At 57.5% G+C, this 14,084-nt stretch overlaps 1 protein-coding gene across 1 annotated transcript; it reads left to right on the plus strand.

The window, feature by feature from the left end:
• Nucleotides 1–3,867: 3,867 nt before the first annotated feature.
• On the plus strand, nucleotides 3,868–6,507 carry GALR2 (galanin receptor 2; the record flags this gene model as incomplete). Its single annotated transcript, XM_080367316.1, has 2 exons — nucleotides 3,868–4,404; nucleotides 5,748–6,507. The coding sequence occupies exons 1-2, from the start codon at nucleotides 4,064–4,066 to the stop codon at nucleotides 6,505–6,507; spliced, it is 1,101 nt and encodes a 366-aa protein (XP_080223442.1). The 5' UTR covers nucleotides 3,868–4,063.
• Between the last annotated feature and the right edge of the window lie 7,577 nt (nucleotides 6,508–14,084).

Consider the following 14,084-nt stretch of genomic DNA (forward strand, 5'->3'; position numbering starts at 1 on the left):
CTCACCCACCCGGAGCTGACCCCCCCACGGTCACCACCGGCCCCATGACCAGCCCCCCCCCAACCCTGACACCCTCACCCACCCTGAGGAAACCACCTCCCAGCCCCCTCCTCTGCCCCAGTGCTGAGCCCCCAGCCCAAACCCAATGCCCACCCTGGGCTGACCCCCCCAGGCTTCCCCTTATCCCTGCTGAACCCCTGGCTGAAAGGGCCGGCTCTGCCCTGCTCAGCATCAGCCAGGCAGCTGAAACTCGGTGAAACTGTGTCTTTCCCAGTAAAATAAGCATATTTTGGGGTGTGGGCTTGGAGACCCTCAGGAAAGCTGCTCTGCAGGGCTGGCTCTGAGGCGTTCACCTCCCTTGAGCTGGCTGAGCCACTGCAGGAGGCTCACGCAAATGGCGGCACCGTCATTAGCCAAAGCATCCCGGGAAAGGGCCGAGGACGCGCCCGTGGCTGTGGACTCAGCATCAACCAGCATCAACCCTGGCAGCTGGGGGTCCCTGCAAACCCAGAAACGGTGGGTCCCACCAGGCTGCTGCGGGGCAAGGGGGGACATGCACACCCCAGTCCCCAGCCACCCCAGGCACCTGTTTCTGGGAGCAGGGACTCGGTCCGGTCCCTGCGGAGGGATGCTGTGCGTGGCCGGTGCTGAGCCACCCGCACTGCTGCAGCAGTCCCAGGGGAGCCTCTGCTGCCCTGAGCACCTTCCCAGGGCACCGGGGGAGCCTCTGCTGCCCTGGGCACCTCTGCTGGTGCGGGCAGCCCTTTCAGAGAGGGGTTAAACGCCCACAGGCCAAGCATTAGCCAAAATCTCCCACCTTCAGCCACAGTACCTGCAGGGCAGCAGGGAACATCTTCACCCCTGTATGACTGTAAAAGAAGAGACCCTCTGTTGTTATTTAAAAGCACCTCCCTGCAGCTATTTAAAGGTATAAACCTGAGCAAAACAGTTAAGACCAGCGTTTAAATACTAAATATTTGAACCAAGCTTCGAGATACTTCTTTAGGGACAAACACCAAACTGTGGGGTTTTTTAATACCTGCTATCCTAAATACTTAAATTGTTGCTCTTCTGCCCTTCAGAGGGCTCAGCTATGACCTCTTATTTCTGATTTCAAAGCTCTCCTTCCCTCTCGCGGACCTGAAAGCTCAAAGGCGAAAAAGAAAACCGAGACCTCAAGCCATGGCTTTCCACTGCAAACCTTTTAAGCCGTTTCTGCCTGCTCTGGGTTTCCACCGCATCTCCCAGGGATCCCATCTAAACCAAACCGTGTTTCAGAACGATGCTTGAACCCAGCAGAGACGTTTCAACTGAAGCATGTTTTACAAAGAACAGCTCCTCTCTCCTGGCCATGGTGGTTCGGACAGGCTCGATTTAGGTTGGCACTGCAGCACCCGCGTTCAGATGCCCCAGCGCAAAGCCGTGGGCAGCACACACTAAGGGACCCGCTCCAACAGCAGGACAGCCGTCAGGCTTCGCTGAAGGCACATTGCTGCTGTGCTGCCTTCCTCACACGCTGGCACGGAGCTTTGGTGTTCCTCTGGAGTTTGTAAGTGGGAGGATAAAACTGTCAGCTGCTGGCTTGGTGCAGATTGCTGCTGCAGAGCTGGCTCTGCTCTTCTCCCAGGGCAGAGGGAGAGGAGGACAGCACAAATTCGTGGCACCACGTCGAGCAGAGCCTTGCAGCAAGGCGGTGGGTCTGAGTTGCCTTTGGTGTCACAGGGAAAGCTGCAGGGAATAAATCCACTGGGGGTTACCAGCTCCAGAGACTCACACCATACAGACCGTCCCTGTGCCACCAGCCCCTGCAGCTTGGGACCGTTGGTAGCCTTCCAGTGTGCCTTTTCCTTTTGCTTTCAGCCACCCTTGGATGCCAGACCCCCAGCCTGCCGCAGCCCTGCCCAAATAACCCATCTGCATCTCAGGCAGCAAATTTATTTTGTGGTTTCTGGATGAGGGGGGTCCCGCTGCTGATCATTGTGTACGACACTGGGAGTTGCACGTCGCACTGGTGTTTGGAAAGAAACTGGGTGTTTTCCCTCATCTTTACTAATAGCCTCAACTCTGCAGCGTAAAGGTAGTCCTGTCCTCTCTGAGCTGATGGCAGCTCAAGGGAGACCAAAGGTAGCACCAGCATGGATCAACCCAAACACTAATGCCACGCTGCGAGTATCTGAGGGCACAGGGAGCTGAGGCAGCTCCCGCAGGGTGAAAGCTCCCTGGGGCTGGGCTTTCCCCACAAGCTGGCCCTGCAACCTCCGTGGCCATGGCCGGGGATGATGCCCCTTGCCAAGGGCAGGAGTGAGTCCCTGATGGTGTGTGGCCGGGCTGGGATCAGGAGAGGAAGGCAGAGCTGTGCTGCTGTGGCTCAGCACCTCCTTGTGCCCTGCAGGATAGCCGGCTTTCCCCTGCGCTGCTCCCAATCGCCTTACACCAAGGTGGGGTGCTTGCTTCCCCCCATACCTCGGCTGCATAACTGAAGAGGAGCCGGTTTGGTGGGGGGTGCTGCGGGCTGCCAAGGGGGAAAAGGGCTCTGTATCCTGTGGCAGCAATGTGACAGGGCTGTGACTGTCCCCAGACCTCCCAGCACTGCCAGCAGGCTTAGATCTGAACATCCATTAAGACGATTGCGAAGCTGTGGAGTGGGTTAGTTGTAGGAGTAATCAATACATCAAATATTTCTCTCTCCACAGGAACAAAGCGAGGCAGCCTGGGGGCTGGATGAAGTGGCCTTGGAGAGCTGATTGCACCGGCTAGTCCTCAGACTTCCATCTGCAAAGGCTCTGAAGGAACAAAACAGGCAATTTTGCAGGCAAGAAAAGAAGACGGATGTGGAAAAGATTTGTTCTTGCTGCAGTGAATGACCCTGATACCCTCACCCCTGGGGGAAAATACAGATTCTCCTACAAAGCTGAGCTCACCTCCAGGGTGTTTGGGTGCAAGGATTGAGCTGTGTGCTGTGTAATTTGGCCACATTCGCAGTCCGAGTGGACCCCCGTTCCTAAAAAAATACAACCCGAAACCCCTGGGATTAGACGAGCCCTCTCCCGGTGCTGCTGCAGGGGGAGCAATCAGAAAACCCCCCGAACACCCCACTTTGGGTGCCCAGCTCCCTGCGGGTGCCCAGCCCAGCTCCCCCAGCCCCTTCCCAGCGGGTCACGGCACCGAAGACCATTTCACGCCGCCGGATTTATCCCCCCCACCCCCGAGCAAACCGGCCCCGGCCCCTCCGCCCGGGGGGGCTCCTGCGGCGGTCGCTGGGGGGGCCGGTATCGACCCGTGGCGCCGCCGCCCCCAGCCCCCCCGCCGCGGCGGCAGGGGGAGCGCCCAGCCGCGCCGCGCCGGAGCCGCCCCGCAGGAGGCGAAGGGCGCCCGGCTGCCGTGCGTCCCCCCGCACCCCGGCCGGCTCCCCGTGCCCCCCGGCGGGGTCCCTGCACCCCCTTTCCCGCGCACCCCTTTTCCCGTGCAGCCCCGGTACCTTCCCCGACCTCCCTCTTCCTTTGCATCCCTGCCGCGCTCCCACTGACCCCCCCGTGCACCCCCTTTCCCGGCCTCTCCATGCACCCCCTTTCCCGGGCATCTCTGCCGCGCTCCCACTGACCCCCCGTGCACCCCCTTTCCCGGCCTCTCCATGCACCCCCTTTCCCGGGCATCTCTGCCGCGCTCCTACTGACCCCCCCGTGCACCCCCTTTCCCGGCCTCTCCATGCACCCCCTTTCCCGGGCATCCCTGCCGCGCTCCCACTGACCCCCCCGTGCACCCCCTTTCCCGGGCATCCCTGCCGCGCTCCCACTGACCCCCCCGTGCACCCCCTTTCCCGGGCATCCCTGCCGCGCTCCCACTGACCCCCCCGTGCACCCCCTTTCCCGGGCATCCCTGCCGCGCTCCCACTGACCCCCCCGTGCACCCCCTTTCCCGGGCAGCCCTGCTGTGCTCCCCACTGACCCCTCCATGCACCCCCTTTCCCAGGCATCCCTGCTGCGCTTTCTGTGCACCCTCTGTGCATCTCCCCAGCACATACTCCCCGGTCCATCCCTGCTGCGTGCTCCGTGCGCTCCCGGCCATGAACGGCTCGGCGGCAGGCTCGGAGGAGGGCTGGCAGCCCGAGTCGGTGATCATCCCGCTGGTGTACCTCCTCATCTTCCTCGTGGGCACGGTGGGCAACTGCCTGGTCCTGGCCGTGCTGCTGCGCAATGGGCAGGTGAAGAACACCACCAACCTCTTCATCCTCAACCTGGGGGTGGCCGACCTCTGCTTCATCCTCTTCTGCGTCCCCTTCCAAGCCACCATCTACACGCTGGAGGGCTGGGTATTTGGGCCCTTCATGTGCAAGGCTGTCCACTTCTTCATCTACCTCACCATGTATGCCAGCAGCTTCACCCTGGCCACCGTCTCCCTCGACAGGTAGGAAAAGGGTTGGGAGGGGCTCCCTGCACCCTGAGGCTCCCCCTTCTCGGGATCACACCCCGGGCAGGAGAGAGGGCAGAAGCCCCTGGAGCCAAACCCTGATTGCTGCAACCTCCCAGGGGAATCCAGGAATATTTCCCAGTTCAGGTGTTCAAGGAAATGCAGCCACTGAGGATGGGGTCCAGCAGCGAGGGTTGTGTTGGGACCCCTGTCCCCAGTGCCCAGCTGGAGGAAGCTTTCAGACCCTGGAGCTGTAGGACTGGGGTTTATCCAGTCATGCCAATTTATCCAGAGGCTCTGGCAGCTGAAGGGGGGATAGAAAACCAGAGAGAAACGAAGCTCAGTCCAGATCTTCCTGGGAAGCACGGAGAGAGCCCCTACCCTAACAGCCCACAGCAAAGCCAGCAAACCTCAAGGAGGAAAAGACATGGATCCGTTTGGTCTGGGACACTGCTCTTCCTACTGGGAGAGACTTCCTACTCTCCCCTTTTATTAGCAAGAAGCCCCTTTATGTCCCAGTGCTGGCCCAGGGTGGGTTTTGGCTGGGAAGCTCTGTAAAGGCAGCCGGTTGCTCCTGCCTCGACTTTACCCCGTGCAAGGTCAGCCCCTGCCTCTGCAAGGGCTAGTGAGTTACCAACCTGCAGCAGAGGCAGGGAGCTCCCAGTACTGCTTTGCTTTTGCCCAAAACCTGTGAGATGGCATGTGGAAAGTCCCCATGAAAGTTCCCTGGGAAGGGCCACGGCAGCCCCAGAGCAGGGTTGGACGTGTCCTGCCACCCTGGCACGACACCACCCTGGCTGCTGCGACATCCCCCCCCAGCCCCCCGGGAGCTAAAACACAGCCGGGGGCTGCCTCCCCTCCTGCATCCCACACAGCTGGGAGGAACAGCGGTGTTGAGTAAATAGGGGCTTGCACAAGCCCCCAGGTCTGGGCATAATTAAGGAACCAGCTAATTGCAGAACTGAAAATGGGTGATGTGCTTTCACGGGTGCCAGCATGAGCAACACTGTGGCTGGGAATCCTGGGGACTTGCTCCTGCCTTCGTATCCTCACTGCTGTTATCATTTGTGCCAGCCAGACTGATGGTCAAGTAAGGATTTGCTGGATTAGGGAGAGGGACAGAAGGGGACCATTCTCATCTTCCCTACAAGCACTGCTGGGAACAGAGAAGGTGACAGGACAGGTCAGGGGAGAGGATCTTCACTCCACTGTGCTGCACAGGGATCCTGAGAAGCACGAGGGAATCAATCCATCTCTTTTGCCCTTTCTCCAGTCTGCCCCTGGAGCTGCTCTCCATGCCCTCAGGACTGCCGTCATATCCCGCTCCTTTTCCCATGCAGGTATTTGGCCATACGATACCCCCTGCACTCAAGGGAGCTGAGGACGCCCAGGAATGCCCTCATGGCCATCTGCTTCATCTGGGGGCTTTCCTTCATCTTCTCGGGCCCTTACCTCAGCTACTATAAGGAGTTCCAGTTGGCCAACCTGACTGTCTGCCATCCCATCTGGGAGATCTCCCAGCGCAAGGTCATGGACATCTGCACCTTCGTCTTCAGCTACATCATCCCAGTGCTGATCCTGAGCCTCACTTACATGCTGACTATTCGCTACCTGTGGAGGTCTGTGGACCCTCTCCAAGATATGTCAGAGTCCAAGAAGGCCAAGCGGAAGGTCACCAGGATGATCATCATTGTAGCCGTCCTGTTCTGCCTCTGTTGGCTGCCCCATCACCTGGTCATCCTCTGTGTCTGGTTTGGGTACTTCCCCCTCAATCACACTACATATGTGCTCCGCATCCTCTCGCATCTCCTCTCCTACGCCAACTCCTGTGTGAACCCCATCGTCTATGCCCTGGTCTCCAAACATTTCCGCCAGGGCTTCAAGAAGATCTTCATCTGCCTCTTGCACAAGAAGGCAGCCAACAAAGTGCACATGGTCCAAGTGACAAACACCGTCAGCGCACTGGAGGCGGAGCTCAGCGAGGTGACCCACACCAGCGCAGCCCTGCCCAGCTGCTCCTCCGTGCACTGCAAGGTCCCAGCCCAACCCTGGGGGGAGGCAGAGCTGGTGGGAGGCTCCATCACCTTCAACATCACCTAGCAGAGCTTCTTCCCACCCCATGGCTTTGCAGTCTCCCATAGCATCGCAGGCCTGGGGACGGGCTACCTTTTGGGTTGAAATGCTTCAAATCGTACCCTTTTTCATTCAAATGCACCCAGATAGCATAACTGCGATGCCATGAGCTACAGACTCAACCAAGCAACTGACCCAGGATCGAAGGGCAGGAAGGACTTACTTCCATCAAGCACTGGCTGAGAGCAGAGAGATCAAGCCACTAAATCATCTCTCATGCGTCATCACCTGTTCCTCTGTCACGGATGGACTTACACCCTGTTGCATCTATGCCTGGAGCCTATTGGAAAGCTCTGGTCCCTCCAACCAATGCAGCGCCTGGCTGGAGTTAGCTGGGTTGCACTTTTAGGGACATCTGGGAAGTCTTGGGTTGTTCTGTGTCTCCGTTCAGGAGCTGTGTCCCAGGGCAGTGCTGGCTGCAGCCATGGGGGTGCAAGCTCAGCTCAGGTAGGAAAACGCAGGAGAAAAGCGTAGAAATCAGGAGACAAACCTCCCTGGTGCAGCTGGTGCTGGGTGGGCTTTCCTGTCTCCCTGGGGCTTGTGGCTTGCGGGAGGTTTCCCCAAGATGGAGCACCGCTGGAAGCAGCATCCATAGCTGAGACAAGTGCTGTAGCCCAAGTACGGGACCGCCAAGGGCATGGGGCACCATCCTGCGCTGCTGACTGTGGCTCGTGCTGCCGTTTTGGTGCGTGCGAGGCTTTGCAGAGCATCCAGATGTCACCAAGGCCTGGCGGGGAGGGAGACTATTTGCCAGGGGACCACAGCCGTGACCTCACCGGAGAGGGTGTGCTGCCAGGGGAAGCAGAGCGGGACATCAGCAGGTCAGTGCTGGGGGAGGATTTAAATGCTTCCAGACCGCTCGGGCATGGCTCAGCATCTCAGACCCAGCAAGGCACCTGTGGAGGAGAGCAAAGCGGAGCCCTGGCACTGCTTTCCTGCAGCTGCAGCGTGGGGCTGGCCAGTCGGGGCTGTGCGAGTGCTGGGGGACCCCAGGCAGCTGGGGAAGCCTCAATAAAGCCCTTCTCCATCCCATGTCCCGTGTCCTGCTCCCTTGAAACACCCCACAGTCTGCAGCGGAAGAGAGGTGGGTGCTGGAGGGGTGGTGGGACCCGCTGGTGTGAGGGAAGCCGTGGCAGCGGAGGGGGTGGGTTATAGCCAAGCACATCCATCAAGACGGTGCGAGGAGCAGCACTGCGCTCCCCTTCATACACAGGAGAGGCTGACGTGGCTTGTGCACCCCCACTCAGCACTGCAAAGGGTCCACAAGCAGCTGAGCCCTGCAGCCGCCAGCAGTCCAGGGCTTTATTTAAAGACCCGTCATTTTCTGTACCAGAAGAGCATCACTGGAATAGGATCAATTAACTCTCTTGAAAACCCTGTGGCAAAGCACAGCCAGAGGAGCTGGTGAAAGTGCACGGGAGCTGTGCCAGGCTGTGCTGAGCACCCCTGCAATTCCCAGCTCTGTACCCTAACAGCACCAAGCACCTGTGAAGATCAGATTTCTATAAATTACCATTACAAAGGGTATAAGTCTGTCTGCACGGATTTCCCTCCTTGTGAATCCCAGTGGCAGAGCTCCCCAGGACTGCCACGCATTCCAGGAGGTTATTTCTGTCCAGGACACTGGCTCTTCCCAGGGGTCTGCTCCAGGGCCCAGGTCCCAACACAGCCCTCCTCCGCACTGCGCCCGCCCCCAGCACTTGGCCTTCCTTCCCAGGAAGCTTTTGGCTGTAAAACGTTTGTTTTCCCCTGCTGAGTGTTATTATAACCAGGTCTTCCTGTCCCCACACAGAGGGTCATAAATCAGCCACTGCCTCCTATCAATAACCATTATGTTTAGTCTAGGCGCGCTCACCCGTAAGTCACAAAGAGCGAGTGTATAAACAGCTCCGTTACTTACATCTGTATTTATCTCCCCTGCTCAATCCTTCCCAGCCAGGGAGAACATTGAATCAGTCATGCAGACATGGCCAAAACCTTATCTTCCTCCTGCCCCCATCCCCCTCTGCTTGGAGGGCCGCAGGATCTGGCTCTGATGGGTCCCCCCACACCAAGGGGTTCAACCCCCTCTCCCGGACACAGTTACCACCTTGCCTTAGGGATGGAGCTGTTGTCCCACCACCTCTGCACTGCCCAAGGACGGGGGTCCCTGTGCTGCCATGGCTGGAGGCGCAATGTCCCCTGTCCCTTTGTGCATCAAAGAGGAGACACCCACCAACCCTGCTCCTGTTCTTGTCCCCCCCAGACCTGGTTTCCCATCACACCTGGCTGTACCCACGTATCTCAGCCCAAGATGCTGCAGGGCATCACAGCGCCAGCACTGGGGCCGCACCACAGGAAGCCCCACGGAGTCGGTGCTCATTTTTCAAGCCCAGGTTTTTCCCTTCATACAGGGCTGAATTCCCAGAAAGGACAGGAGTTGCTCCCAAGTTCATCTTTTTATAGCATTCACAAGAAAATAAAAATAACTAGCTCACAGATGTCCAAACCAGCCAGCAAATCTCAATCCATGCATCATGCCCCTGCAAGGGGCTTGAAACCCCCCAGAAAGAGGGAGACTTTGCTTTGAGCCCTGAAGGGTGGGGGGGAAGGAACTAGGCTGGTACCCATGTATCTCATCTCACCGAAGGACCCAAGAGGAGAAGCAACCCCCCAAGGCTGTACTGGGGCTGCTGCTGCTCTTGCTACCGATGCCCACAGTGTGACCCAGCACACAGTGCCTGGCCCCAGGGGACACACAGGGAGCAAGGCCAGGCGGAGAGGGGCTGGCTGTGCCCCAGGCTCCTCACCCAGCCCCAGGGAGGCTCCTGGTGCCCCCCCCCCGAGCTGGCCGTGGGAAAAGCTGGGGCCACAGACCTCTCAATCCCCCAGTGCCAAGCTGTCCCCCAGCTGGGGGATGACTGAGCAGCAAAGCTGGGTCTCTGGGGACGCACTTCTCACAGCCATGTTGGAGCCTTTGGCAGCAGCGTGGCCACCGTGAAACAGCCAAAGAAGAGGGTGATGACTGACAGGTAGCTCTGACTCTGGGTGACGGCACTTGGGCTGAATCCTGCAATCTCACCTGGCGAAAGCAAGCTCACAGCAACTTACCAGGAGTAAAGTGCTAAACTACCGTGGATTTTGTAAACTCGGTTTGTTTCCCAAGTATGCTGGCATTGCATGGGAAAGGAGGCTCAAAACAGCATCAGCAGCTTAGAGCTGTGACTATCAGCCAGATGAGAAAAGGGAACAGGTCACCTCTTCAAAGCATCTCATCAAAACCATACCCACTGCAGCAACCCCGCTGCTCCCTCTTGGCTCGGCTTTGCTGCAGGTCGCTGCTCAGTTCGCAGCTTTGGGTCTTTCCAAGGAGCCTTGACCTTGCCAGAACACCAGCACAGCAGGTGCCGTGGGATGCAGGCACTCTCACCCCACTGCAAGGCTCACATCCAGCCCAGCAAATAATAAAAAAAGAAACAATGGGAAAAGGGGGGGGGTGTGTGTGTTGCAAATCGCAAGGTCAGGGGTGCAGGCGGTGGGGCACCAGGGCAGCTTTGCAAACAAGATGCTGACTGCTGCAGGTATGACACGGCTGGAGCATCCCACAGCCCCTGCCACCCGTATCCAACAGTGGCAGCCTGGATGCTGGGAGAAAGCGCCAAGGACAAATAACTGTGTGTAAGAACAAACTAACACCTATGCAACAGCCTCCCTGTGGTGCCTCCTGCCCTAAATTACACAGGGGCCATGTCCTGCACCACCCCAGGGGACACCCAGCCCTGGGCATTCTCCTAAGTACACCAGCCATGCATCCACCACTGCATGCCATGGAAGCAAGGGCAAGGCAAGAGGGCCAAATGAGAAGGCAGCAATGTGATAATGAAGCAAAGCCTTTGCCAAAGCTTGGCAGAGCTGCTCCCCCAAAGGAGAGGCTCAGAACTGTCTTTCTGGACAGTTGGAGACACACAAAAGCAGTGCTGTGATGCTGCAGTCGAACATGTAGAATCGATGGGAACGTGTGTGTGTGGACATGCAAAAAAGCCTGGCAAAGAAAGGACAAGCAATTTTCTTTTAAGCATCACAAGGAGTAATTTTATGTGAACAATAACAATGGTTTGCAGAAGCTTCCAGCACATCCACTAATTATATTTAGTACAACCCCTGCAAAAATTGACTTTACTGACTCTGCCACCCGTCTCCCTCTCAGTGCCGGGTGGGCACTAACAGAGTTGGGAGCAGCACTCCAGAGATACAACAGATCCCTGGGGAGTGACACCCTGAGAGGGTCTGCAAGACAGAGCCTGGGAGGACACCGCTGCCCTCCACCCACAGACATTTTCCAGGGTGCTGCTCATGCTGGGGCTCAGCAGGGTCTGGGCGCCGAATGGGGACAGCTTCAGAGAATGGTACAAAACCAACATGCAAAGAAAGGAGTTTGGAAGCACAGTTCTGCTCTGCACAAAGCTGTCCCCAGCCTCTCCGACAGCCTCCCAAGCCCATGGCTGAGCCCTGCCCTACCTGGCTCTAGACCTGTCCAGCCACCCCCATGATCGCTTTGAAGACGTGCCCTGGGACACCCCTAACGCAGCTCTCCCAGCCCAAAACATCACTGTGCCCCCTCTCCCTGGGCACCACCGACACCAGCTTGTTTCTAGTCACCCTTCAGCAGCAAGAGCCCAGAGGGTGACAGTGAGCTGGTGGCAGGCTCTGCACAGCACCTGGCCTGGGGGGTCTGCACCTTATTCCTGCCTCCAGCACCCCTGAATCCCCTCTGGCACGGCCCATGGCTCGCGTGACTGCTCTCACACAGGAGCAGCAAGGTCCGGGCTTTCCCAGCTCTCTGCAGTGTGACACATCCAACCTGCCCTCCTCGTTTATGGATCCTCACCCATCAATTGGTACTTACTCATTCTAGGCAATAAAAATGAAGCCTAGGCCAGCTGTTGGGTCATTACGCCATTTACAGGATACTACAGAAATAGAGGGGGAAAAAAAGCACCCTCCAGCTCACCTACCATCACCCCTGCTTGTCTGGGGATGGAACCATCACCCGCCCACCCACCCCGTGCCTCAACCCTTCAAGGGCAAGCATGAGGCTTTGCTGCCAGCACAAAACCATAGTGGGAAGCGATTTTCCCCTAAAAAAAAAAAAAAAAAGCAGCATATCAGGCCCAGATGGAAAACACAAGAGCATCACAACCTGCTGCCACTCAGCACCCTCCCAGCTGAGCAGGGACAGGCTCACAGTCTGTTGGCTTGGGAGGTTTTATCTTAAGCTTAGGGAGTTGCAGTGGTGTTCATTTATTACAAGCAGATTCAACTGGAAGTGGAAAACAAATAGGCTGAACTCAGCTCCCATCAGACCCAGCAGTGGGCAGGGAGGCGAGGGGCGCTTGGCTGAAACATCAGGTTGGTGCGAGCTTTCCAACACATGGATTCGTCACTGGTGTTGAAGAAGCTGTTTTGATTCATGGCTTTGTTTTGTTTTCAAATGCTTAATCTGCCAAGTTTGCAGTCTAGTATGAGGCAGCAGCCAAGGGGGTGGGGGCTGAAGCTTTTGAGCCTCCCACCCTTGTCTCTGCTGGACACAGCTCCCAGCTGCAAACCGCACCAGTAGTGACCCTGGGCGGCTGCAGGGACCCCAGAGCCAGTCTCTGTGCCAGCAGGTTTGGCAAAACCCTTTTGCTGCCCCAAAATAATGGTCAGTGCCAAGGAAGTCATGAGAGCAAGTAGCACACCCAGACTCTGGCACATCCCTGCAGCCCAGGCCATCTCAAGGGGTAAAAAAAAATGAAAAATAAAAAGGCAAAACACCTAAATCCCACCCACAAAAAAAAAAAAAAAACACCCACAAAACAAAACCAAAAAAACCCCACCACGGAGAAATGGGGCTTTAGCCCCAAAGCACTGAGAAGCGGACACACATCCCCCAGCCTGTCCCCATCTGTGGCAGAGCAGAACGGGAGGCGAGGGGAGCACGCTGAACCCCACAGGAACCTTGGGAGAAGCAGAGGGGGGCAGCCTCGGCGCCGGGGGTCAGCCCCAGGTCAGGTCTGTGGTCCCTTCCCAGGTCTCAGCATCACCTGTGGCTCCATACTCAGCTCTTGAGGGGGATGTGAAGTGCTGAGAGTGTGGGGACGGTGCTGGCTGCCACGATCGCTCGCTCTTAATTAACGTCTTGCAAAGACATTCCTTACCATAAAAAGCCAAGGAGCATGCGGAGCCATTCCCCAGCACTAGTGTCGGACACAACTCAGACACTGAGGTCAGCCCGGAGGGAACGAGCAGCTCCCCCCACCCCCAGCCCAAGGAAGGGTGGCCCTGGCCAAAGCTGCTGCTGCTCCTGGAGCAGCTGTGACCACTGCAGCAGGTGCCCAGCGAGGCTGAGAGACTGTCCACCTCCCCATCGTCATTCCCTGCACAGGGGAGAGGCAGTGTGGGAAGGGTTAGCGCCAGGGCAAGTGGGAGGGTGGATTTAGGAAACTGGGACTGGGTGGCTTTGCTTTCTCTCTAGCTCAGGGGAAATGAGTCTTGGACTCCCACCCAAAAGCCATACACCTGGGAGCAGCAGAAGCTACCTCTGCCCTGCATACTCACCAACTCCAGCTCCTCCTTGCTGCACAGTGGCCACCACGCTAGGCTCTCAGCCCACACCACCCTCTTGCCCTCCTTCAGATGTGGCCAGGGCATCCCCGGGGTAGAAAACAACCCAGCCAGCTTCTGGTGCTGGTAACTGAGAGACCAGGAGAGACCAGGGTATTTTGCACCCTGTCTCTGACTGCATCTCTCCAACTCTGAGCCAAGCTGGACCAGCTCTTCACCATCCCCAGACCGATACCACTTTCCCAGAGGAACGGGCTGACAGCAAAGCCCAGGAATGCCTCTTTCAGCGTAGGCCATGCAGGGGCACCCAGAGCCTTTGGAGAAGAGAACATGACCCCATCCCAGACCCTGAAGAATCTCATTCATTTCCTTTGGGCTCCAGTTAGCACAAGAGCATCAGCACAGGGAGGGTACCAGCTCCTGCACACTAAAGCTCAGACGCTCCAGAAATGCTGCAGACAAAGCTCCCCCCTCCCTCCCCTGGCTTTGCCTGCAACTGTTCCAGGTGAATGGCCTCATCCTCAGAGTGGCTGCAATAAAAAAAATGTTTTACAGACTCAGCCCGAGTGCACCAACAAATTCCACCCACTGTCCTGGAGAAAGGAATTTAGATCAGACTGCTGCGGTGGCAGAAATGGATCCAGAAAGGTGAAAAAATCCATCTCCTTCTGGTGAATGTCTGCACGTGTATCCACCAGGCTCGACGCTGCATGTAATGCAAGCCAGCAGTGCTTTGCTTATGCTTGAAAACACTCTGTCCAGTGCCTGCCAGCCTTCAGAGACTCTCGGAGCTGGCAGAGGGACAGCCAGCCAACACTGACGTCTCAGGTTTCCTCAAGCCTTTGAGGTTTGAAAGCAGGAGAGAAGGTCCCTACAGGAGGGTTCTCCGGTCAGTGCTGTAGCCTGCGTGGCCAGACACATGAAAAACAGCCAGGCAGGTGTGATCAAGACTTGAACCCACA

Source organism: Falco punctatus, assembly GCF_963210335.1.
Source record: "Falco punctatus genome assembly, chromosome: 1".
Taxonomy (NCBI): Eukaryota; Metazoa; Chordata; class Aves; order Falconiformes; family Falconidae; genus Falco; species Falco punctatus.